General features: G+C 52.5%; 2 protein-coding genes across 26 annotated transcripts in view; one reads left to right on the top strand and one right to left on the bottom strand.

Moving 5' to 3' along the window:
• The window catches only part of DIAPH1 (diaphanous related formin 1), a 98,310-nt gene extending 94,624 nt beyond the window's left edge, over positions 1–3,686 (top strand). Inside the window, exon 27 of the mRNA XM_055141981.1 lies at positions 1,746–3,686. Within this exon, the coding sequence (XP_054997956.1) occupies positions 1,746–1,903 (158 nt within the window). The 3' untranslated portion in view covers positions 1,904–3,686. The remainder of the gene's footprint in view (positions 1–1,745) is intronic.
• Positions 3,687–7,082: 3,396 nt separating this feature from the next.
• LOC101549287 (protocadherin gamma-C5) overlaps positions 7,083–23,722 on the bottom strand; it is a 190,173-nt gene continuing 173,533 nt past the window's right edge. For all 25 annotated transcript variants that reach the window (XM_055142244.1, XM_055142240.1, XM_055142237.1 and 22 more), the window contains exons 3-4: positions 14,261–14,349; positions 7,083–9,099 (exon numbers count right to left, since the gene is read on the bottom strand). In XM_055142244.1, the coding sequence (XP_054998219.1) occupies positions 8,873–9,099; positions 14,261–14,349 (316 nt within the window). In that variant the 3' untranslated portion in view covers positions 7,083–8,872. The remainder of the gene's footprint in view (positions 9,100–14,260; positions 14,350–23,722) is intronic.

The raw sequence follows: 23,722 nt of genomic DNA on the forward strand, positions 1-23,722 counted from the left end.
CTTCCTAGAAGTCTTTTTTTGTTTTTTCATTTTTTTCTTTCTTTTTTGGGTCACTCCCGACAATAGAGTTACTCTGGGGTTACTCCTGGCTCTGTACTCAGGAATTAATACTTGATGGTGCTCAGAGGACTAAATGGGATGCTGGGGATTGAACCCAGGTCAGCGACGTGCAAGGCAAACACCCTAACTGCAGTATTATCACTCTGACCTTAGAAAAGTCTTTTTCAGTTGAGATAAATTCACATGCCTAAAATTCACCCTTTTGTACTAGACAGTTCTGTTTGTTTGTTTGCTTCTTAATATACCCCTGAGGTTGTGCAACCATGCTCAGAAATAGTTCCAGAACATTACCATCACCCAAAGAAGAAACGCCATCCCCCTGAGCACTCACTCTCCATGCTCCTCTTCCTGCACCCATTCATGCACCCTCTGTAACTTGTGCACTGAAACATTTATGAACATGGAGTCGGCACATGTGGCCTTGGTGTCTGGCCTCTCCCCTCCAGGCAGGCAGCTTCTGGGCACTGTTGGTGTCTCTGCTGCTGCCAGGCCCACAGGAGACAGACCTGGTGCCAAAACCACCTTCTTGCTAAGGAGGCTGGGGCACCCCATTTGGGTTTGGTAGATACACATTTGCGTAGGACACGAGCTGACTGGTGCTTCTGTTCCTATCTGGGATGACAACTAGAGCCTCACAGTCCTGAGGCCAGGGGGCTGGAATTCATTTGTAGAGGCCTCTCCTGGCCACCCTCCATCTCCCCCGACATGCTTTTCATGCCTCTCTCTGAGGGGCACGTTCAGTGCTCTTCGCATTCGTGTCACAGCTGCTACCCTTGAGGCAGGAAAGAGCCAGGCATGTGGGCCTCTGGGGAGCAGTCGTGGGTGGGTGTGTGACATGCGTGTGATGGCTGTGTGTGGTCTATTGCTGCTTTTTCGCAGCTTCCTTCGCCCCCGGAGCCTCTCTCGTCCCCCCTCCCCCCCAGGGCACCTTCTACTTGGGACAATCCCCTGCAGGGTTGAGGAAGTGTTTGGAGTCTAGAAACTTCCTGGGAATTCCCAGAATACAAAAAGAATAGAATCTATTAAGCTCGGGCCCTTACAGCAGCAGCCCTGACGAGAAATCTGGCGAGTATTTCATCCATAGCTACCACTTCGTCTAGCAGGATCCAAACTCTTTACCCTTTTTATTTTTCAAAGCCAACAACTTCTTATCTGTAGGGTGGTGCTGGGCCATCTCTAGCTGTGCTCAAAGATCATTCCTGATGGCGCTCAGAGGACCCTGTGCGGTGCCGGGGATTGAACCTGGGTCGGCTTCATGCTAGGCCAGCGCCTTTCTCACTGTACTGTCTCACCGGCTCTACACTCTACTATGTTCATACAGGGAAGCAGGAATAGGCTTGCTCTCTTGCCTGCCCACATTCTCTTTTATTCCCCAACCATCCACGACTGGCGTTGGTCCGTGGGTGTGGGAAGGTTGGAAGCCTCTGGTGCCACCTTCTATCTGCCAGTCTGTGGACTGGAGGGCAGGACAGGTGGTGGCCCGCAGGTGTGACAGGCTTGAAGAATGCTGGTAGGTTCCACTTGTTCCCTGCCCTCTGCCTTTCTTCCTTCAAAATAAAGACCTCTCGTGCCAGGCCGGACAGCCACACCTGCATGGCTTCCGGCTGAAGGCTGCGGCCAGCTTGAAAGGATTTTCAAACCGAGCTTTCTTGTGGACAGGATCACTCACGGCTTCTCTTTTGCAGCCAACAGGAAAGCTGGGTGTGCAGTCACGTCACTGCTGGCCTCGGAGCTGACCAAGGATGATGCCATGACCTCCGTCCCCTCCAAGGTGTCCAGGAGCGGGGAGGGAATCCCCACGATCCTGGAGGAGAGCAAGGAGCTGGTCGGCCGAGCAAGCTAGCTGGGTCCTGCGGCCTGGCAGCTCCCGACAGCCCTGCCCTGCAGCATGTGCCTAGAGGGTCATGGAGACATTCCTCAGGGGGGCTGCCCCCATCACCCTGGCCCCATCTTTCCTCTGGCCTGCTACTCCCTGTCCATCACACACAGCTTCCGCTGCCTGGAGGCCAGGAGGAAAGGGCAGTGCAGGGAGGCCTGAGCCCACCCCAGCCGGCCCTGGCTGTTGTATTACCAAAGCAGGCTCGTGTTTGCTGCCTTAACCCCAAGAGTCTCCTCCGTTACTACCAGGCCTCGTCTCCGAGGAGCCCCGCCTGCTTTCCCAGCCCCCGCCCCTCCGCTGGGCTTGCCCCACCGGCAGTCTCGCTGGGTTTGTGCTTTTCTTCTGTGGTGTTTTCGGCCTGACAACAGCATGGGGCTTGCAAGCCCGCGGGCTTCCCCCCTATCCCCCCCCCCTCGCCTGTCACCTCTGCTCTGCTCTGCTCTGCCCTCCCCTGGCTCTTATTTATTACTAGTGGCGTGGCATGGGGGGGCTGCTTCTGAGGAAGGGGAGCAGATCCCACCCTTACCCCCATCTTCCTGGGCAATGCCTCAAAAAAAGAAGAAAAAAAAGGACCTGGACCCTTGACCTGTTCTGTGGAGGCCTGGGCCTGAGCCTGTGGGCGGGCAGGCAGGGCAGGGAGCCCCAAGCCTGCGGCCAGCCTCATGCCCTCACCCCCTGGCACTGCTGCACCAGCCTCTGGCTCCTAAGGCCTGAGCCCTCCTCTTGCCTCCCCGAGCACTGGTGCATTTTGTCTGGAGTCTGGGCTGGATCGGGACCTTCCGACACCTCAGCCTTGTCTCCAAGGAAATGGGAGGTGGAGCCTCCTGGCTGAGAAAATGTTTTGCAAATGGATCTATTTTTGTATGAGATTTTTTTTTTTTTTTTAAAGAAAAGTCATTTTCCCGTTCCCTTCCCCTTTTCCCCTCCACAATGCCGAGGCTTTCAGGTCAGAGTCCTGGATTTCCTCCCCAGAGGCCTCAGTCCTGAAGCAGCCCCTGAGGCCAGCACAGACTGTCCCAGCACCCGGCGTGGGGCCGGAGCGAGCTCTTCTGGGGGGAGGGGACACCCGCAGCCCCGGAGCAGCAGGGGCTGAGACCGGTTTTTATAAATGTAATATATTTATCAAGCCAAATGTGCAAATGCTAATTGAACACTTGGGGGGGCAGGGAGTGGGCACAGGGAGTGTGTCCCCCCCACACACATACACACACACACACACACACACACACATGCGTGCGCACACAGCCCCAGTCCTTTGTGCCCCTCTTTGCTTCCTGCTAAGCGTCCGGCAGGCCAGACTGCTCAGTGGTGCCAGCCACAGGAGGCTCAGGTGCCCTGGTGCCCTGGTTGGCCTCCCCGCTGCCTTCTCGTGTCCCTCGCTCCCTTCTCTCAGTGAGGGAGAGGGGCTGGCACCTGAGGCCTGGGTGTGCTTCTTCCGCAGAGGGGAGTGGGGGGCGGGAGGGGTCTAGTGGCCGGAGCCTGTGCAGGGGCAAGTGCGGCTCCTCTGAGCTCTTCCCGGGAAGACTGTGTAGTAGAGGGGACTGCTGCTTCCCTGGGTCCCCTCCTGCTATCTCATGGGACTTTGACCCTTCTTTTTTAATCTACTTTTACTAAAATGCATTTATTAAAAAAGAAAAAAAGGGATAAAATGTAAAATTATTTCCCTCGCCTCTTAGGCTTAAGGGATTATCATCACATCCAGTTTGTTGGGTTTGTTTCCAACTGTTAATAAAGTGTTGGAATAGTGGTGCCTCGCTCTTTTGAATTTCTGCGCCTTTATGGACCCCAGGGCTGTTTCCACTGTGTTCCAGGCTCCTCCTCAGTCCCACCTCTCTACTCCTGGTCACATGAGTGTCTGTCACACTATCAGAGTTGTTAGGACTAGTTGTGTCTCACGTGAGGCTCTGGATTCGGTCTCCCGCACCACAAAGCTAAACAAAAGCTTAACAAAACATATTCCCACTCCTCCCTCCATCAGCCCCTGGTAACCAAAACATCATTTTAAAACACTGTGCCAACCGGTGTTGGTGCGGATGCGGGGAGAAAGGGACTCTCCTTCCCTGCTGGTGGGAATGCCGACTGGTTCAGCCCTCTTTGAAAACAGTATGGACGCTTCTCAAAAAATTAGAAATTGAGGGGCTGGAGTGATAGCAGAGCGGGTAGGGCATTTGCCTTGCACTCGGCCAACCTGGGTTTGATTCCCAGCATCCTATATGGTCCCCTGAGCACCGCCAGGAGTAATTCCTGAGTGCATGAGTCAGAAGTAACCCCTGTGCAACGCTGGGTATGACCCCCCCAAAAAAAAAAATTAAAAAAAATTAGAAATTGAGACCCATTTGACCCAGCAATACCACTTCTGAGAATATATCCTGGAGATGCAAAAAAATATAGTAGAAATGACATTTGCACTTATATGTTCATTGCAGCACTGTTTACAATAGCCCCCCCAAAAAAACTCTGAGTGCCCAAGAACAGATGACTGGTTAAAGAAACTGGTACATTGTATATATCAAAGTGATTCGATTAAAAATAATAAAAATTTAAAAAACGAAGATAAAAAAAGAAACTGGTACATCTACATAATGGAATACTACGCAGCTGTTTGAAAAGATGAAGTCATGAAATTTACATATAGGTGGATCAACATGGAAAGTATCATGTTAAGTGAAATGAGTCAGAGGGATAGACATAGATTGCACTCATTTGTGGAACGTAAAGTAACAGAATGGGAGACTAATACCCAAGAACAGTAGAAATAAGTACCAAGAGGATTACTCCACAGCTTAGAAGCCGGCCTCGCGTGCTGGGGAAAAGGCAGCTCAGGTAGGGAAGGGACCGCCAAGTAATGGGTGCTAGGAGGGCCCGTCTGGGATGGGAGATGCGGGCTGAAAGTAGACTACAGACCGAACATGAAGGCCACTTAATACCTCTACTACAAACCACAACACCCAAAAGGAGAGAGAGCAAAAGGGAATGCCCTGCCACACAGGCAGGGTGGGGTGGGGGGAGGACAGGGTGGGGTTGGTGGGAGGGATGCTGGGACCATTGGTGGTGGAAAATGGGCACTGGTGGAGGGATGGGCACTAGACCATTGTATGACTGAAACGCAAGCACAAAAGTTTCCTAGTCTGTAACTACCTCATGGTGATTCACTAATAAAAAAAATTTTTTAAATAAATAAAACATTGCCAGTTGTAGCCAGGGAGATAGTTCAAAGACTGGGACTTTGCATGTGAGGTCTGGGGTCTTATTACCAGGCTTGAGCAGCCCAGAGCACGGTCAGATCCGGCCAAAAACACAAGAGAAAGAAATTGGAGCCACTCCTGCAAACCGCCTGGGTCCAGGGCTGGGAATGGTTGGAGCCCGGTGGCTTCTGGGGGCGCTTGCCCTCCACAAAGGAAGGGGGTGGGGCCGGGCTTCAGCCCCACATTGCTCCCTCATAGCATGGAACCCTTTTCTTGAATCAGGCCTCTCGCTCCATACCCCAGAGTCAGCCAGCTTCCCGTGGGCCTCAGGGACTTTTCGCCCAGCCCCCTCCTCTGTGGGGGCCACAGGCTACATTCCGGGCTAGAGGGACACTCTGGGGCAGAAACCTGAGCTTGCCCACAGAGGTCAGAAGCCAGAGGTCACGCCCCAGATGCTTGAGGCTCAGTGCTGTGCTGAGCACTGAGACCGTTGGCACAAAGACCCCAAACAGGGAGGGGGCTGGAAAGGGCCACAAATCCATTGGAAACTAGAAATAAAGGCCTTTTAAATAGCCCCGGAGCCTGGGCAGCTGCCTTCGCAGTATGACTGGAGAGTGGAGGGCCGTGGGGGTGGGCTGCTTGCCTCATCCTTCCGCCCCCCACTTCACGGTCCCTCACTCCCCCCCCTTCCCGGGCCTCCTGTTTGGCCGAGCTTTATAGACACACATGCCAATTAGGGGACCGGCCGCAGCTGCTCAGAGCCCTGCCAGTCTACTGTCGTGCCTGGAATAGAACCCAGGCCCCGGCCCCCCGCCCTCTGCAGCCTGGCGTTCAGAAACAGAACCCCGCTTCCATCCCTGGAACCACGCACGGCGCTCTGCCGCCCACGCAAGGAAGGCGCCCGTGATGCTTAGTTTGGAGCCTTAGTTTCCATGGCAACAGACTTCGCGAGCTGGCAGAGCACGTGACCTGGGTTCAGCGAGGAGTCCAGACTCGGATAACCTGAAACCCCTTGGGGTGGGGGTAGGGGGGGGGTCTGTGTTTCCGTCCTGCCACCCCTCCCGGCCGTCACGACTGGTCCCTGCCCCTTCTCCGCAGCAAGAATCTCAGAAACCCGCAGTGCTAGGACGGGGCCGGCGGGGAGATCCGCGCGGGTGGATGGAAAAGCACGAAGCGGGGGGAGGAGGGGGCCAAGCCGCGGGCGATCTCATTTCCTGCATTCCTTTTCCGTTCCCCCCACCCCCCACCCCCAGCCCCGAAAGGACGCCGATGACAACACCATTTTCCTTCGCTCCACACGTCGCAGCCTTTGGAGCATCGCCTCCTCATCCCCTCAACCCCCGGCCCCACCCTATTCCCACGGGGCTCCCTCCCCAAGACCCCAAGGCAGCGAGGTGGCTGGCAGGGGAGAATGTGCCCTCCTCCCGAGACGCCCTCGGAGGGGGGGTGCTCAGGGTGGTAATTCTAGCCCGGAAGGGCTGGGAACGCGGAAAACTTCCACCGCCCCCTCCTCCCTGCGCCCGCCCCGCCCCCGCGCCGGAATCTCCACTTCTGCCTGGAGACTGGTGCTGAGGACCGCCGCGGAGACAGCAGCGCGCGTGCGCGGACGGGCACACGCACACGGACACACACACAGGCACACGCACGCATCGGTCCCCTCCCCCACAACGGACCCGTGCGCCCATCACTCGCCAGCGCACTGCGCTCCGCAAGCACCACCTGTCCATTGCACACCGTTTCACATGCACAAAGGGGTCGTGCGCCGCCGACGCAGCCACAATTGCCACAATTTGCTCTCTGGGCAAAGACACAAAACCCAAACGCACGCACAATCATCTGCCTCCCCCGCCCCCATTCCCGCTCATCTCCCCAGCACACCTCCCCGCAACCCCCCATGGCTCATCCGTGCAGCCATCCATGGCCCGAGCCTCCGTCGCTTACACAGGAACGTCCAGCCGTTCAGAAGAAACCTTTTTATTATTTTTTTCCAAGAAAAAAAAAAGCCATATAAATATTAGAGTATAAAACTTGCGTGAGACAAGGGGGAGGGTGGGGGTGGGGAGCTACATGACTATGCGGAGAAAGCGCTTATAGGAGTCAGTACCGGGGAGGGGGGTCGCCGCAGCGCGTGGACACAGCACAAAACACAGCACGGGCCGCCGGGCAGACCGGGGACAGAAGACCGCGCGGAGCCCGCTGCCCGCTGCCCACTCGCCATCACGGAAAAGCACACCGCACTACACTATTGGCTATTCTACACCAGCCGAAAGGGGGGGTCTCTATACTACTGTAGGGCCGGGGTGGGGTTCTCGCGCAGCCCCGCTGGACGAACGGGACCGGGAGACAGAAGGGGGTGGGCAGAGGAAAGGTCTATGCACAAGGAGGCACTGGGGGACTTTAACCAGGCTCTGGCCACTAGGGGGCGGACTAGGGGCCTGGGCAGTGACCTTCACGGAGAAGAAATGGCACCTGGCAAGGTTAAGGACCCAGGCTTGAGGAGCGCAGCGGTCCTGTGGAGAAGCCCCATCCCGGGCTGCGATGACTCTCCACTGGGTCTATGCTGCCTCTTGCATCCCAAACCCAGGGACCAAGAATGGCATAACCGGCCCTTCCCACCTGCAGGGCCACACTGATCCATCAACAGGGGCATCTCTGGAGTACCCAGCACCCACAGAGGACCGGCCTCTCAGGGGGAACCTGGCCCTCAGCGTGCTCAGTACTACCTTTGACCTAATGTCAGTTGGAATCCATAGTTGCCGGTAGCTCGGCCCAAGGCTGGCTGAGAGGTGGGTGAGGGTCTAGCCTGGTACTTAGTTGATGGCTGGAATTTGGGGATCTGGTCAGTACCCTGGGGCATACAGAGCTTCCTGTCCCGCAAGACCCTATTTAGCTGATGGGTCGAGCTTTGTCCAACCCCCCCTCTCTTCCACATCCACACCCTTCCCTTTTCTATCTTACCACCGCATACTTAACGGCTTGGAACATGCAATGGAGTCTCTTGTGTGGGGTGCGGGAAGTCACAGCATGCAGTGGGAACATCGAACAGTGACAAAAGGAAAACAAAAGACTGGTCCCCAGGGCTTCGGGAAGAGGAATGAGAGCAAAATGCCCTCCCTAAATCCAGCAAGCATCAGTACCACGGGGCTGGTGACCGTGTTTCCTAAATCTTGAGCTTGGTCTCAGGCTCTGGCAGGCGTCCAAGGGGCTGGCACCAAACCATGCTTTTGGGAGGGAAGTGTGAAAACTGAAGGGAAAGCCATGGTCGGGCTGCCCGCCCATCTCTTCAGAACTCTGAGCCGTTTTAGGTCACCTGGTGGGTACCTCAACACCCCAACCACCTTCTTGGGGGAAAAGAGGAAGTGTTGAAGGATTGGGGTGGGGTAGGAGGAAGGGCCGGGAGCAGGGAGATGATTCTGGTTGAATTTAGAAGATGGAGGAGTTCGCCGTAACTAAAGGGGGCGTGATAAATGGTTCTCGGTGTCTACACTAACCCTACTACCCCCATGGGCACAGCAGTGGATTGGGTGGGGGTTCCCAGCAGAACTCCCTTTGCATATTCAATCCCCTGGGGGGCAGAGAGGGGGGTGTTGACTGGGCACTTGTTTCTGTTTCCCAAGGGAAGAATGGCCTTGGCCCCACCCAGTATCCTGGGGGCCAGCCCTAGAAATCCAAGGCCTGGGTACAGGTGGGGAGAGACTGGGCTGGCTGGGGTGGGAGGTGCCCGCGGGCTCCGGGCCAGGCCTCCGCGTTACTTCTTTTCCTTCTTGCCTGACTTCTTCTTGTTGCCGTTGCCGCCTGCCGGGGTCTTGCCATCCCGCTTGCCAGCCGCGCTGGTCAGTGTGGCATTGCTGCCAGGGATGTAGACATTCTGGCGGTAGTCGGGCACATGCTGCAGGGTGAACTGGGGCCCATAGCGGGCGCTCAGGCCCATGGTGCCAGCCCCCCCTCCAAGGGTGGAGCTCCCATCAGCGGCTTCTGCGGAGACAAAGAAAGGTCAGGGGCTAAATTTCGGTGCCAATGAGTGAAGTGCCAATCTTCACTCTCATACCCCAAGGACCTAATGACTACCCCCCACCCCAGCCTGCCTAGCACTGGGAATTCCCTCCCTATTCCTAATGTCCTCTGTCCCCTCGGTTTTCTCTTCTGCGAAATGGGAACGGTACTGTATCACCTCTTCTGAGTTTGTAGAAGGCAAAGTAAGAGCACTTATGTAATGAATCTAGATTAGTGTCTGGGGCATGGGGCACATAAGGCCTGAAAAAATGCTCGCTGTAATTTTCTCTTAGGGCTGAGATGCAGCTGAGACCCTAAGGCCTTTTTCAAGGGGGGCTCTCAAGCCCAGAGACAGACCCAGACAGCCAAGCAGCACAAAGACAGTCTCGGCAGCCTCCCAGGAGGCGGCGCTGTAACAGTGGGGTCCACCTCATAGCAATCCAGAACCTGCACTCCCTCGGGCCAGCATCCCACTGAGTGTGCTATTTCCCCAACCTCACAGAGGAGGGAGGCAAGGCTCAGGGCCCCACCAGCCTGTACAGGTTCCAGCAGGCCTCAGGCCGGGCACCCCTGTGAGGCTGAGATGACCCCTAGCCAGCTGGGACACAGGGTGCCAGAGAGCTGCCAACCCTGCTTCCCACTGCACCCAAGAGACAGGGCCAGCGTTTACACCCTCTGGGCCTGGCTCTGCAACCTCTGGAGCAGGTAGAAACGAACTCTGTGCAGTAGATCTAGCTCCGGGGACGGAGATCCATCAGTGCTTGAAGGGCAGAGAAGTGCCTCAGAGCTGGGGAGAGTCCAGCAGGACCGGATGGGGCTTCAAACCCCAGGAGAGCTAAGTGTCACAAGTGCCAGCTGGCAGCTACCAGTGTGTCCTTATTTCCATCCCACCGCTGGCCCGGGATGCACTAGAGGGGGGACCCCAGTCCCGCTGAGTCCCGGCTAGAGGCCCCCAGCCGAGTGAGGGTTAAAGGCCCAGGACCGCCCAGCCGGCTCTGTTCTACCCCAGACCCGGCCGGTGACTAAGGCGGAGAGGTTGAGTAATGCCGGGACACAGACCAGGCATTGGGAAACAGGCAGGAAATATTTGCAAAGAACGACACAAGTGGGGAGGAGGGGGTGCAGGGAGAAAAGGGAAAGGAAAGATGAGCCTGGGTCTTTCCGCCTCCTCAGGTTTCACCAGCTTCCATTTCAGGTTCCAAATCCCCGGATCCTGGGGCCTGCGGGGGTGGGGGTGGGGGAGCGCGGGAGGGAGAGGGAGGGGGGCCGCGGAGACGGGGAGGGAGGGAGCAGCTGCCCACATCCCTCTCCCCTCCGCAGCTGCTCCCCTCCCCCAGCCCTTTCTTTGCACAGCCGCTTCCCTCTCTCCCCTAATTGACTCCAGGAGGGAGCCACGTGCTGGCGACATCCCCACCCCCCAGCCTGGGAATGGAAGTGCGGTGGGGGAGAGGGGGCAGGGGGCCAGATTTGCCTTCAAAGAGTCAGGGCTCGGGAGTGATTTAGGGCTAGAGGGAGACCTCGGAGGCGCCAGACACACACATACACACACACACACACACACCACACACACACACGCACACCCCACACAAACACGCACGTGTACACACATGCACTCACATGCATGCACATACAAACGCATGCACACAAGCACGCAACATACACACACGCTTGCACTCACACACACACACCCCACAAACATACACAGGCACACACATGCACTCACATATGCATGCATATACAAACGCATGCACACAAGCACGCAACATACACACACACATGCACACACACACCAAATTCGGGAGCAGAGAGACAGACATAGAAAGCTAGGAGGAGTCTGGGTAAGAAGCTGAAGCCACCCACATCCCATGGGCACCTGAGATCCCAGAGGGGCCCCCAACCCCTGACACCTCCTCCACCTCCTGAGGCCAGTGGGCTGCAGAAAGGTGAGGAGTTCACCACACCGGGCGGGCGGGCGTCAGGGCCTTCTATGGTCAGCCCAGCTGAGACAGACATCCCTTCCCCTACCCCGCAGAGCCTGCTGACCCCCAATAAGACCCAGGAAGGGGATGGACAGTATCTCCCTTGTGTCAAGAAAAACCAGATTCTGGAGAGCATAATGTGCCACTTTGGCTGAGGAGGTGAGAGCCGGTCATCTCTCTCCCGTGCCCACCCTGGCACTCGGCTCCCTTCCCCGACACCTGCAGCCCAGGGCAGCCCAGGGAGGCCTGGTCAAACCAGGCCAGAGGTGGCTGAAGTGCAAACCGCAGCCTCCTCGAGAGCGCACCTCCTCCGTACTGTTTATTCAAGAGGCTCATAAGTGCTTCCCTTCCTCTCCCAACCCCGCCTGCCTGCAGCCCCACGGGCCTGGCTGGGCTGGGCTCCAGGGCCAGGAATGGGGTGTGAAAGCGCGAGCAGGGACCTGACTGCCACCTTCACCCTCTGGGGCAACTCCCCACGGCCAGGCGAGCCAGGGTCAGGCCCTGTGTGGGCCAGGCTGCAGGCCCGGGGTGCGGGGGGAGCATTCTGGAGGGGCTGAAACCATAAATACTGATTTAATTTCTGTTTTTAAAATCTGGATGGAACCTAAAAAGTCTGCTCCTGGCCTGAGGCCTCCAGACCACAAGGCTAAATATAGCCGATGGTCTGTTTACTTCCCCCCGGAGCCTCTTGGGCTCCCCAGCGGCCTTTCTCTGTCATGGGCAGCATCTGGCCTCTAGAATTATGGCCCCACAGCCTGGGCCAGCTCGGTCCCAAAAGGCTGGCCAACCCTTCTCTCCTCTGTCCCTTCACCAGCCACAGACCTGGCCCCGCGTGGCCTCACAGACACATCTGCAGAAGGACCAGATTTAGCAAATAAAAATACAGGGCACAGTTAAATTTGAACTTCAGGGAAACAAGTCTTTCTTTTAAAAAAGCTATATTTTTATGGGATATTATGTTCTATATAAAAGAATGTCCCAGTACTCTTGTTTGGGATCTATTTGTGTTAAAATATTATTTGTGGCTGGAGCAGAGAGATAGTACAGTTATTTAGGCGCTTGCCTGGCATGCAGCCAACCCAGGTGCGAACTCCAGTACCCCATATGGTTTCCTGAGCACCAACAGTAGTAAGTCCTGAGCACAGTTGGGTGTGACTCAAAAATCCATATACATATATATATATATAGGGGGAGAGAGAGATACACACATATATGTGTGTGTATATATATATATATATATATAGTTTGTAGTTTAATGATAAAATTTAACTGGGCAACTAAGTTTATGGATAAAATCCAGATTAAACCCAGCAGTTAACCCAGCAGCCCTAATTTGGGAGAATAATGCAGGGCATTAAGAGACCTCAGCGCTAGAGAAACTGAGGCTGGCTCTAAAGGCAGACATGGACACCGAAGTGAAATAGCCTGAACCTGGGAGTCAGGCTGGGCTGGAACCACCGAATCTGCAGCCCAAACACCTCTGCGGCATTTCTCAGCTCTCACCGTCAGGTGCAGTTAGGGCTTCGGAGGGCTGGCAGGGAGACTCAGAGCTGAGTAAGGAGATGGTGAGGGCCCAGAAAGCTTGTCTAGCGTGTGCCTGGGACAACAGCAGATGTGATTAGGGTGCTGACTGTTCTGGTATTAGCTGCTTCTCTACCCTCGGGTCTCCAGCGTGGGTTGGCAGCGCCCTGACCCTCTGTGATTGCCTAGGAGACACTTTTGCTGCCCCAGAAGCGAATTCTTTTTGTTTTCTTTGTCTTTTGTTTTTTATTTGGGGGGCCACACCCAGCTATGCTCAGGGGTTACTCCTAGCTCTGCACGCAAGAATCGCTCCTGGTGGGACTTGGGGGATCCTATGGGATACTGGGAGTCGAACCCGGGTCGGGCGGGTGCCATGCAAACACCCTACCCACTGTACTCTTTCTCTAGGTCCAGAAGTGAGTTCTTATGAACAGGCTTTCCTCTCATCCTGCCTGTTAGTCCCTCTGACAGCTCAATAAAGACAAGGAATCCATTTTAGCCACCATGTATCATGCCTGGGCTCTCTGCCAACCCCCAGGCCTTCTATTGGCCCTTACAACACTTCCCACCCCTACCCGCCCTCCTGCCCCCGGAAATCCGCTCTGCACCCATTTCACAGCAAGTGAAACCACGGGCCAGAGGGCTCACAGCCCTCTGTGGGGGGTGGTGGGGTGGGATTGGAATCCACTGGCCTCCCTCCAAAGTCTATGCTCTGGAGTACTAATAACATGTTCTGCTTCCCCTGCTTAGACCCCGTGACTCCCGGGTGACAATCATCCTCGGCATTCAGCCTGCGAGGAAAACAGACCACAGAGCAGAGCATATGCTGCGGCCAAGTGGGCCAGGCCCATAAAGAGGTCTTTTCCTTTCTTTTTTTTTTTCACTTTTTTTTTTTTTTTTTGCTTTTTAGGTCACACTCAGCAATGCACAGGGGTTGCTCCTGGCTTTGGACTCAGGAATCACTCCTGGCAGTGCTCAGGGGACCATATGGGATGCTGGGAATCGAACCTGGGTCGGCCGTGTACAAGGCAAACGCCCTACCCGCTGTGCTATTTTGGTTGGGACACACCCAGTGGTGCTCAGGGCTTACTCCTGGCTCTGCACTCAGGAATCACTCCTGGCAGTGCTCAGGGGACCAGATGGGCTGCTGGGAATCAAACCCAGGTCAGCCGCGTGCAAGGCAAATGCCCTTCCCCGCTGTACTATCGCTTCATAGAAAGGCCACTTTGGGGCCTTTTCATCTACACCACACAGCTACCCTTTGAGGTCTCTGTTCCCATTTTCTTGGCTGCGGAAACTGGAGTTTAGAGAGAATTAGCTGGGCTGGGATGTGTGAGGCCCTGAGTTCTATTCCCGGCACTGCACACAGCCTCTCCCTGAAGCTTCAGCACTGGGCTGAACATGGAGGCAAAGTGCGGGCCAGGACTGGGCCCTGCCCGGGTGACACGCTTCCCCTCCATCCCCCCGCCTCTCCATGGAACCATCCTCCACATGCCCCCTCTTCCCGGGCACCCAGAGCCCTCATCCCTCTGCTGCGGCTTCAATACTAGAATTATGGGGCTTCTTGGGGTGGCAGGAGATGAGAAAAGCCGGCCATGCTCAGGCCCTGGGATGCCCCACACCCCAGCACACCCACAACTCACCGCTGGCGGAGGCCAAGATCATAGCCTGCAGCATCTCTGTGTCAAACTGGTTGTTGGGCCAGGTGCCGGTCTCATCGCCATTTTGGGAGCTGGGGAGGAAGGGAGATGGTGAGTCTGGTTCCCAGATCAGCCCGGCTAATGTTCCCCATCTTTTCCCAGCACCCCCAGATCCAGTATTTTCTTTCCACCCCCTGCCCAAAACCTGCTTTCTTTCAGCCAAGTTGGACATAGCTGAGACAATTCTTTTTTTTTTTTTGGGTCACACCTGTCGATGCACAGGGGTCATTCCTGGCTCATACACTCAAGAATTACCCCTGGCGGTGCTCAAGGGGCCATATGGGATGCTGGGATTTGAACCTGGGTCGGCCGCGTGCAAGGCAAACGCCCTACCTGCTGTGCTATCACTCCAGCCCCAACAATTCTTCTTGTTTTTGATTTTTATGGTTTGGGGCTGGTGTGTGTGTGTGTGTGTGTGTGTGTGTGTGTGTGTGTGTGTGGCAGGTGGATTTGGGCTACACATGGCAATGCTCAGGGGTTACTGCACTCAGGAATTACTCCTGGTGGTGCTCGTGGGATCATCTGGGATGCTGGAGATCAAACCTGTGTTGGCTACATGCAAGGCAATCTAGGGTGTGCTGTACAGTGAGGTCACTCTGAGTAAGTAGGAGATTAAGGGGGTCATCGGATTGCTCAAAAGGCGAGAGCACCTTCTGTGCAAGAGGGAGCTCCGGGTGTGATCCCCGTTCCTCGGACCCTCATGGTCCCCCAGCACTAGTGGGTCCCCCAGCACAGGGCGTGGGTCTTGAAGGCGTGAAAGTGGGTGAGGTGAGAGTGTGTGGGGGGGGGGGACACAGCCACAAAGTGCTTGAAAACCTTCCCAGGGTCTGTACTTGCGGATTTACAGCAGATGAATGTCATCAAGGTTGGAGGGAAAAGGCGAGATCTTATTTCTCTTCTCCCACAGCGGGAAGACTAAGAATTCTCTGGAATTCTCTGTCCATTTCTAGAGAAATTACTCAACTGCTGACAGGAGCCTAGGTGCGGGTGGGGGGGGGGGCAGAGTCGTGACCAGGACAGAACTGGTCTGTTCTTACCAGGCTCACAGTCCACACTGACAGGCTGGTATTCAATCATCACAGTTATGTCATGGCAGTTGGGACAAGGGCCATGGAGGCACAGAGCAGAGAGGATACAGGGGAGCCCTGACTAGTCCAGATCCGGGATTGGGGGGTCCCTCAGTTTAGGCCTTGCTGAAGAGTGGAATTTACATCTGAAGCAATGGGCCAGGTGATTTCCATGAAAATGGCAGCTAAATAAATGTAGAAAGAAGGAGGGAAAATGGCTACTTTGTAACCACATAAAAAGGAGATTCAAGCCAGGATCATCCCTGAATACTAAAATACTGCATGTGGGGGAAAGATTGCTGCAGTCTCAAATGCCACCCACAGTCACATATTAATCACAAACATCTGAAACTATATAATGAGATCTGGGGGCACCACTTTAGCCAAGTGAGCAAGCTAAACGTCACTGACACTGGAGCAAAGTGACAGGAAACGGTTCTCACGGTGCTGAGGGACCACAGCGCACCCTGCGGAATTCTTTCTCTCTCTTCCCCCACCTCTCCCTCTCTCTCTGAGGGATGGAGATTCTGGGGATCAAATCAGTGTCTCATAAATGTGAGGTGTGCACTCCACACCACTGAGCTACATTCCCAGCTGCCCTGCAGTATCTTTTTTTTTCAGGGGGGTGAGGGGGTGAGGAGGGGACTCCCAAATGTTGATTAGGGGTGCAGGATCAACCTCAGTGATTCTGGGCCAACCAGACAATGGTTCAACGCAGGGTCTAAAGATACGGTACAGTTAGAACCCTGCAGTGTTTTAGTCTCACCCTGGCATTGGTCAGAGTCCCACAGGGTCATGCACAGAGGGCCTTGGGGTGGGGGTGGCATGTGGTGCTGGGGATCGAATCCCAGCAGGACATATACTCTGGCCTCACACTCCCAACCCTGTGCTCTCTCAACCCCCATGCAGTGCTCTAACCAGGACTGCTTCATCTAATCTCAGCATGAGCCGGAGCGGCAAATCCAGACTAGGGCATTTAGAGAGATAACTGTAAATGCACACGGCCATTTAGAGAGATAACGGGCCTGGGCTTTCCAAGAACTAAGTCATTAAGGAAATATTTTAAAGTCAGAAGATTGTTCTGGAGTAAAGGTGATGAAAGGGAAAAGCAAGCAAATGCCATCAAGGCTTCCACTGATTGACTCCTACATTAAAAATAAAAAGAAAGAGGGGCTGGAGAGATAGCACAGCAGGTAGGGTGTTTGCCTTGCACGCGGCTGACCCGGGTTCAAATCTCAGCATCCCATATGGTCCCCTGAGCACGGCCAGGGGTAATTCCTGAGTGCAGAGCCAGGAGTAAACCCTGTGCATCGCCAGGTGTGACCCAAAAAGCAAAAAAAAAAAAAGAAAGAAAGAAAGAAAGAAAAGATTAACAGGGAGGGGTCCAAGATGTGGCTCAGGTGACAGAAAAGTCCTTGTGTTTGATCCTAGGCATGACATGGCCCCCATCCACAGTATTATGGGTATGCCCCCAACAACAACAACAAAAGTGTGTACATGGTATATTCAGGGGAGAAGGGATTTAAGTATTTAAATATCACGTTATCAGGCACATGAGAGATAGTAACCCCTGAGCACTGCACTAAACCAAAAAAAAAAAAAATTAAAAAATAAAGATTACCGGGGCCGGAGCGATAGCACAGCGGGTAGGGCGTTTGCCTTGCACGCGGCCTACCCGGGTTCGATCCCCGGCATCCCATATGGTCCCCCAAGCACCGCCAGGAGTAATTCCTGAGTGTAAAGCCAGGAGTAACCCCTGAGCATCACTGGGTTGTGACCCAAAAAGCAAAAAAAAAAAAAAATAAATAAATAAATAAATAAATAAAGATTACCCTATTCTGGGAGTAGAACTGGGTCCTGGGAGTAGAACTGGGGGCATCTCTGGGAGGAAGGAGACAAGATGGGGTCTCTGCCACCTTGTCTGATTTGTAGCCCCTTGGGCTCTCTCTGGCCTCCAAAGGGGTTGGACACAACAGATGAGGCCTGTTGGGGATAGAGTGGGAAGAAGGGGAGGGAGTGGGGAAGCTGACATTTGGGGCTGTGAGCTCCAACCACAACCTTGCAAGTGTGCAGTGGTATTGAGGGAATAAAGGGGAGTGGAAAGGTGGGCATAGAACCATAATGGGCTGACTTAGGGGATTCTGGGAAATGGAGGCTGGAAGCTGAGCATAGGCCAACTGCAAGGTCTTTAAGAAATGAACAGCAGAGAAGAGTCTTCTTTTGAGCTCATCTCTGGGCAGGCATGCATTCCTGTGTGCATGTGCAAACACACACACACACACACACACACACACACACACAGTTGATTTCTGCCCAGAATCATCTGCAAGTAAGTGTTATGCTTATCCCTATGTCCCAGCAGACACAACCAGGATTCAGTGAAGAGGAGAGAAGTTTCTAAACTCACACAGCTGGTAACTGGCAAAACTGCCACCTAAAATAAGCGATGTGACTCCAAAGCTATGATCTTCAACATGACAATATCTTGGGCTTCAGCAGAGAAGCCCTGAAGCCCAGCAGCAGGACAGTGGGGATGACACGGACTATATCTAAGTGACCACTGTCCAAACCCCCACTCAGTGCCTGATCCTAATGGCATTAGAATTTGAGAGACAGAGATACATCTCTTGCTCCCCAGAGCTTGTACTCAGGTGTGCTGGGGATGCGTGAGGAACCACTCCCAAGACTACAGTAAAAAGCTCCCTTCATCAGACTCAAAAAAGAGAGAACTTGGGCTGGAGTGATAGCACAGCGGGTAGGGCATTTGCCTTGCACGCGGCCGACCCGGGGTTCGATTCCCAGCATCCCATATGGTCCCCTGAGCACCACCAGGGGTAATTCCTGAGTGCAGAGGCAGGAGTGACCTCTGTGCATCGCCGGGTGTGACCCAAAAAAGAAAAAAAAAAGAGAGAACTTGGAAAATCATCCCCATAACAGCCTAAATTTCATGATGTTAAAATGTACATGCATGAGGCTGGAGCGATTGCACGCGACCGACCCAGATTCGATTCCCAGCGTCCTATATGGTCCCCTGAGCACTGGCAGGAGTGGTTCCTGAGTGCAGAGCCAGGAGTACCCCTGTGCATTTCCAGGTGTGACCCCCAAAAAAATGTACATGCATGTATAGTTTTTCAATGTACTTAGAACTTATTTAAGCCAGGGAGATGGTTCAAGGGTCTGGAGCACATCCTTCACCTGCAGGAGGCTGGGGTTTGATTCCCACCATCATCCCCATCATCATAGGGACCCAAACCATATCCACATTTAAGAATGTACATATATGTCTATTAGTACAAAAATTAAATGACTTGAAACAACTTTATTGACTTGGGAAAATATCCTTGTGATATACTGCAAAGAGAGGGAGAAAAAGAGTTTCAAACTCATGGACAGTATTAGAGACACAGTAGAGAGGGCAGGGAGCTTGCCTTGTATGTGGCCAACCTCAGTTCAACCCCCAGCACCTTACGTGGTCCCCCAAGCACTGCAGGAGTGATCCCTGAGTGTAGAGTCTGGAGTAAGCCCTAAGAACTGCTAGATGTGGCCCCCAAAACAAATAAAAGAAACTGATGGTGGCTATAGGACCTCAGTAACTACTTAAAATTTAATTAATCCGGAACAAGAAGGATAGCACAGGGCTGAAGAGCCTTGAGTTGCATCCCACCAGCCCCAGTTTGAATCCCTGGCACCACGTAACTGAGCACTGTTATGAGCACTGGTCAATGCTCCCCAATGACCTCCTCCCCAATTTTTTTAAATGACAAAAATTTAAAAACTGGTAAGGAACATAACAGTTGACTGAGAAGGTTTCAGTATTCTGCAAAGAAGTGTGTGAACAATTTGTTTAGGTGAATCTTTTTCTTTCTTTTATTTTTTTTGCTTTCTTTATTTCTGTAGGGGGGGGCACCGCTGGCAGTGCTCAGACTTACTCCTGGTTTTGTGCTCAGGGATCACTCCTGGCGGAATACGAGGGCCCATATGGGAATTAAATACAAGGCAGCACCCAAACTACTGTACTTTTGCTCTGGCCCGGGATTGTTTTTTTTTTTTAAAAAAAAAAAAAGAAGAAGAAGAAGAAGCAGCAGAGATAGGGAAACAGCTCAAAGGTCTGAGCACATGCTTTGTGCTCATACTTATAGGAGGCCCGAGTTTGATCCCTGACACCCCATGATCTCTTGAGCACTGATGGGAGTGGCTTCACCACCCTTGAAAAATAATAAAAGAATTTAAAAGCAGCCCATGAATGTTATTAGACCACTAAGAAAATGCTTCAGAAAAATAACATAAAAATAATGACTATTGAATAATTTGGAAAAAAACAGAGATGTAGGGGAATATTGGTACTGAAATAATTTAAGATATTTGGGCTGAAATGACAGTACAGCAGGTAGGTCATTTGCCTTGAATATGGCCTACCATGGTTTGATCCCCAGCATCCCATATGGTTGGCCAGGAGTTAGCTCTGAGTGCAAAGCCAGGAGTAATCCCTGAGCATTGCCAGGTATGACCCAAAAAGCCAAAAAAAAAAAAAAAAGACTTAAGCTATTTGAAACAGTCTAGTCTACCAAACTTAAGCCTTAGTTTGAATAAGAAGTTAAAAAAATTAACATAAAAAGAGAGTCAAGGGGCTGGAGTGATTAGGGCCTTTGCCTAGCACTGGCCGACCCAGGTTCGAATCCCAGCATCCCATGTGGTCCCCTGAGCACCACCAGGGGTAATTCCTGAGTGCATGAGCCAGGAGAGACCCCTATGCATCACTGGGTGTGACTCAAAAAGCAAAAAAAAAAAAAAAGAGAGACAGAGAGAGTCAAATAGCCAGGAAGTCAGGAAGTGTAAATACAGCCTTGATATTTTATGTTGATTTTATTAATTTATATTACGTTACTATTAGTTTATTATTCATTAAAATTATTTTAAGCTTACATGTTTAAAAATAATTTGTAAAAGATAATGAGGATGCAGATGAAATAATGCTATTTGGGATTTATTCAAAATATGACAGCTTTTCTCTTTTTTTCTTTCCTTTTTTATCTTTTTGAGCCACACCTATGATACTCAGGATTTATTCCTGGTTCTGAACTCAGGAATCACACTGGCTGGCAGTTACATGAAATGGCAGGGATTGGGGGGCGGCATATGGCATGCTAGGGATTGGACCTGGGTTAGCTACATGTAAGGCAAGTGCTCTACCATATGTGTTCTCTCTCCAGCCCTATCTCAAAATAATTCAAGTGAGGGGAAGAGAGGAGAGACAAGACATTGGTTGAAGTTGATGGAGGCATGATAGATATTTGTTATGCCTTGTAATTGTCTTTTATAGATTTGAAATTTTTCTGTTGAAAAAATATTAATCAGGTTTCCCTGAGATGTGAAAATGAGGTGTTTTTTTTCAATTTTTTTCTTTAAGGCTCATATTTTATAATGAACATTTAGTATTTCATAAGCATGAGGAAAAGTTGCTGTTTATTGAATGACTGCCCAAAAGGAGGGGGCACAGAGCTGGGAAAGGGCCCTGCAGAACCATCCATGGGGAACTGTAGGGCCCAGGGAACTGTAGGGCCCTTGGAGACTCTCTCCTCTGTGCAGATGCTGGGGGCATCTCAGGTAGGTAGAGCCTGAGTTACAGCTGAGAAGGGGGAATTGGCTTGTGTAGGTTCAGAACCCAACACTACGGCTGTTGGAATCAGGTATTCTTTGATGAGATGTGGTGGGAGGAGAAGGGCCTGGCAGGCAGGGACAGCATCAAGAAACTAGAAAATGGGGCCCAACGCTGCCTGAACCAAGTTTACCAAGAACTTAACACTTGGTCTGCTCAGAATGTGGCATGCCAAATGGTAAGGAGGGAGTGGGGTGCGAAGCAGTGGAGGATTAGATTGAATAAGCGAAATCACCCCCTTTATCCTCTCGCTCTAATAAACCCATCCAACGGCAGCAGAGGAAAAGTGCTCTGTCATTAGGCTGATCACAGAAGACCCGCCTCTTCCCTCCTTCTGGAAATCCCTTTCCTTTTTCTTTCTGAGGTTAACTCCTCCTTTCAGAATTCAGTTCAGCCTCACTTCCTCCTGGATGTCCCCTTGCTCCCTGACCAAGTCAAATCCCTCTTCAGTGTTCTAACCACCAGCCACTGCTCTCAGAGCACTCAGGAGGTGGCAATCTTACATTTGTATGTTTGCAATTATTTGGTTAATGTTTGTCTCCTTACTTGAAGGCAGGGACCTGTCCATTCTTTTGTTAACTTGGGAGATGGGATGTCTCCCAAGTAGTGTTTAGGAGGCCTGAGGGCTACTCCAAGCAATTCTCAGTCATCCCTGGTGGCGATTCAATGCAAGGGTCCAAGGATGCAGCGCTGCTCACCTGGGATTCTACAGGCCACCCTGCTGGTGTCTGGGTGTCTCCAGGGCTTCACCTGCCCATGGTTGGGGATCATATGGTACCTGGGATTGAACTAGGGTCAGCCCCATGCTAGACTAACCTTCACCCTTGCTGTGTGTATGTATGTGTATGTGTGCACGCGCGCCTCCTTGGCGGTGCTGGGGGGCCGTTTGACAGTGGGGATGGAACTCAGGGCATCACATGCAAGGCATACTCTTTGCCCCTTTGAGCTATCTCCCTGGCCCCATGTCTATTTTCTATTTCTTACACCTAGAACATTACTGGTCTACAGTAAGTGCCGCTATTTAAAAGAATAAAGGTGCTTCTATTGACTGAAGAAATAAAGAAGGGGAATTGCAGGTTCTGAACTGGGCCCCCTAATTCTTAGCTCACCTAAGCCAATTTGGTACCGAATTAGAAATTATTCCATCCTCAAGTTGATGAAGGAAGGGAGAGTGCCTGCCCTGTCTCCTCCATCTCCCTAAGAGTTCCTCCAGGTAATTCAAGCCACCAAGGGACTTGAGGACATCAGAGTCTGAAATGGCCAGCATCGGGGTGGGAAGGCCACCAGTACTTCTCAGCACTTTGGCTCCTCTCACTTTCTTCTAGAAGCTTTCCCTCTACCTCCACTCCCAAGTTACACTCATATTAGCCTCTACTTCTCAGAATTTACTATGGTTTGTAACTAGACCTGATCTGAGTGTGGTCTGTTATCGATATTCTGTCTCTCCTTTTGGTCTGGAAGTGCCAGTTCACTCTTAGAGGCTAGTGTCTGGCACCTGACATTCAACCTAGATCGAGTAAGGAGATGCTCAATAAATATTTCCTGAATGAATGGAAACATAAATACATGAATGGAATATAAGAATGACTGTGAATAGCTTATGGGAAAGGAGACAGACAGTCAGGGTCAAGGGAGGGTCAAGAGTAGTCAGGCTGCCTGGTTTGCTGCCTCCTGGGGGCCTTCTAGGAAGTGTCTTGAGATGCTGAATACCAAGACAGGATGGGACATGTCCAGGAACAAGCTGGAATCTCTGCCATACGTCAAGGTCTCTTGGGTTTTTGTGGCCACAAGGGCACTAAAACTGCTAAATCAGCGGATGCTCAATCTGCAGCACCTGGGAAAATTAATTGGCCAAGGGGGCAGGGGAAGGCAGCCCAAGCTCTGCCCTACTTCTTTCTCCTGGGCGCCTGGGGTTCCTCCAGGCTTCCTGGCACCTAACAAGGAGGTTTGGCTGAGAGCCCACCTCTCTCCTCTCATCCCTCTCCTGAAGGTCTTTCCGGTGAAGATATCCCCTCCCCCTCCCCAGGGGGATGCTGTCTTAACTGGATTTAAAAATGGATTGAAATGAGCAGCTGGGGCAGCCTGGAAGGGTGGGTGTGTGGGGTGGAGCAGAGATCAAAGACTGTATGTGTGAGGTGGGGACGTGTGTGGGGGCTGCACCACATCTGCGTGCTGGCTCGGCTGCAAGTACAAAGAAATGAGAGATGGAGACAGGGACACGGAGTCAAAAAATAAGTAAATAAAGGATAACAAGAGACAGAGGGATACAGAGAGTAACAGAGAAAGATGGAGGGAGGCAGAACAGACTTCGAGTGATATACAGAAAGGGACAGGGACAGAGAAAAGGAAAGAGACCCAGAGAGGTTGAGAACACGAGGAAGCCAGAATTAGGGAGAGACAGAAATAGAGACACAGAAGATAGAATACAGGTCAGAAAAGAGGTCAAGGACAGAGACAGACAGTGCGAAAAAAGGCGAAATAAGACTGAAGAAGGAAGAGCCACATTTATTCATTGATTCCACATTTATTGAGCACCAATGCCCCGGCAGGCGTTTGAGGCACAGATCAATGCACGCAGATACAAACCCTGGTGATCAGGACGCTGCAGCAAAGACCGAAACTGAGACAGAGACTGAAAAAAGAGAGGGAGAGGCAGAGATGGAGGCTGAGATTGGGTTCTGC

This window comes from Sorex araneus, chromosome 6 (assembly GCF_027595985.1).
Source record: "Sorex araneus isolate mSorAra2 chromosome 6, mSorAra2.pri, whole genome shotgun sequence".
NCBI classification, from domain to species: Eukaryota; Metazoa; Chordata; class Mammalia; order Eulipotyphla; family Soricidae; genus Sorex; species Sorex araneus.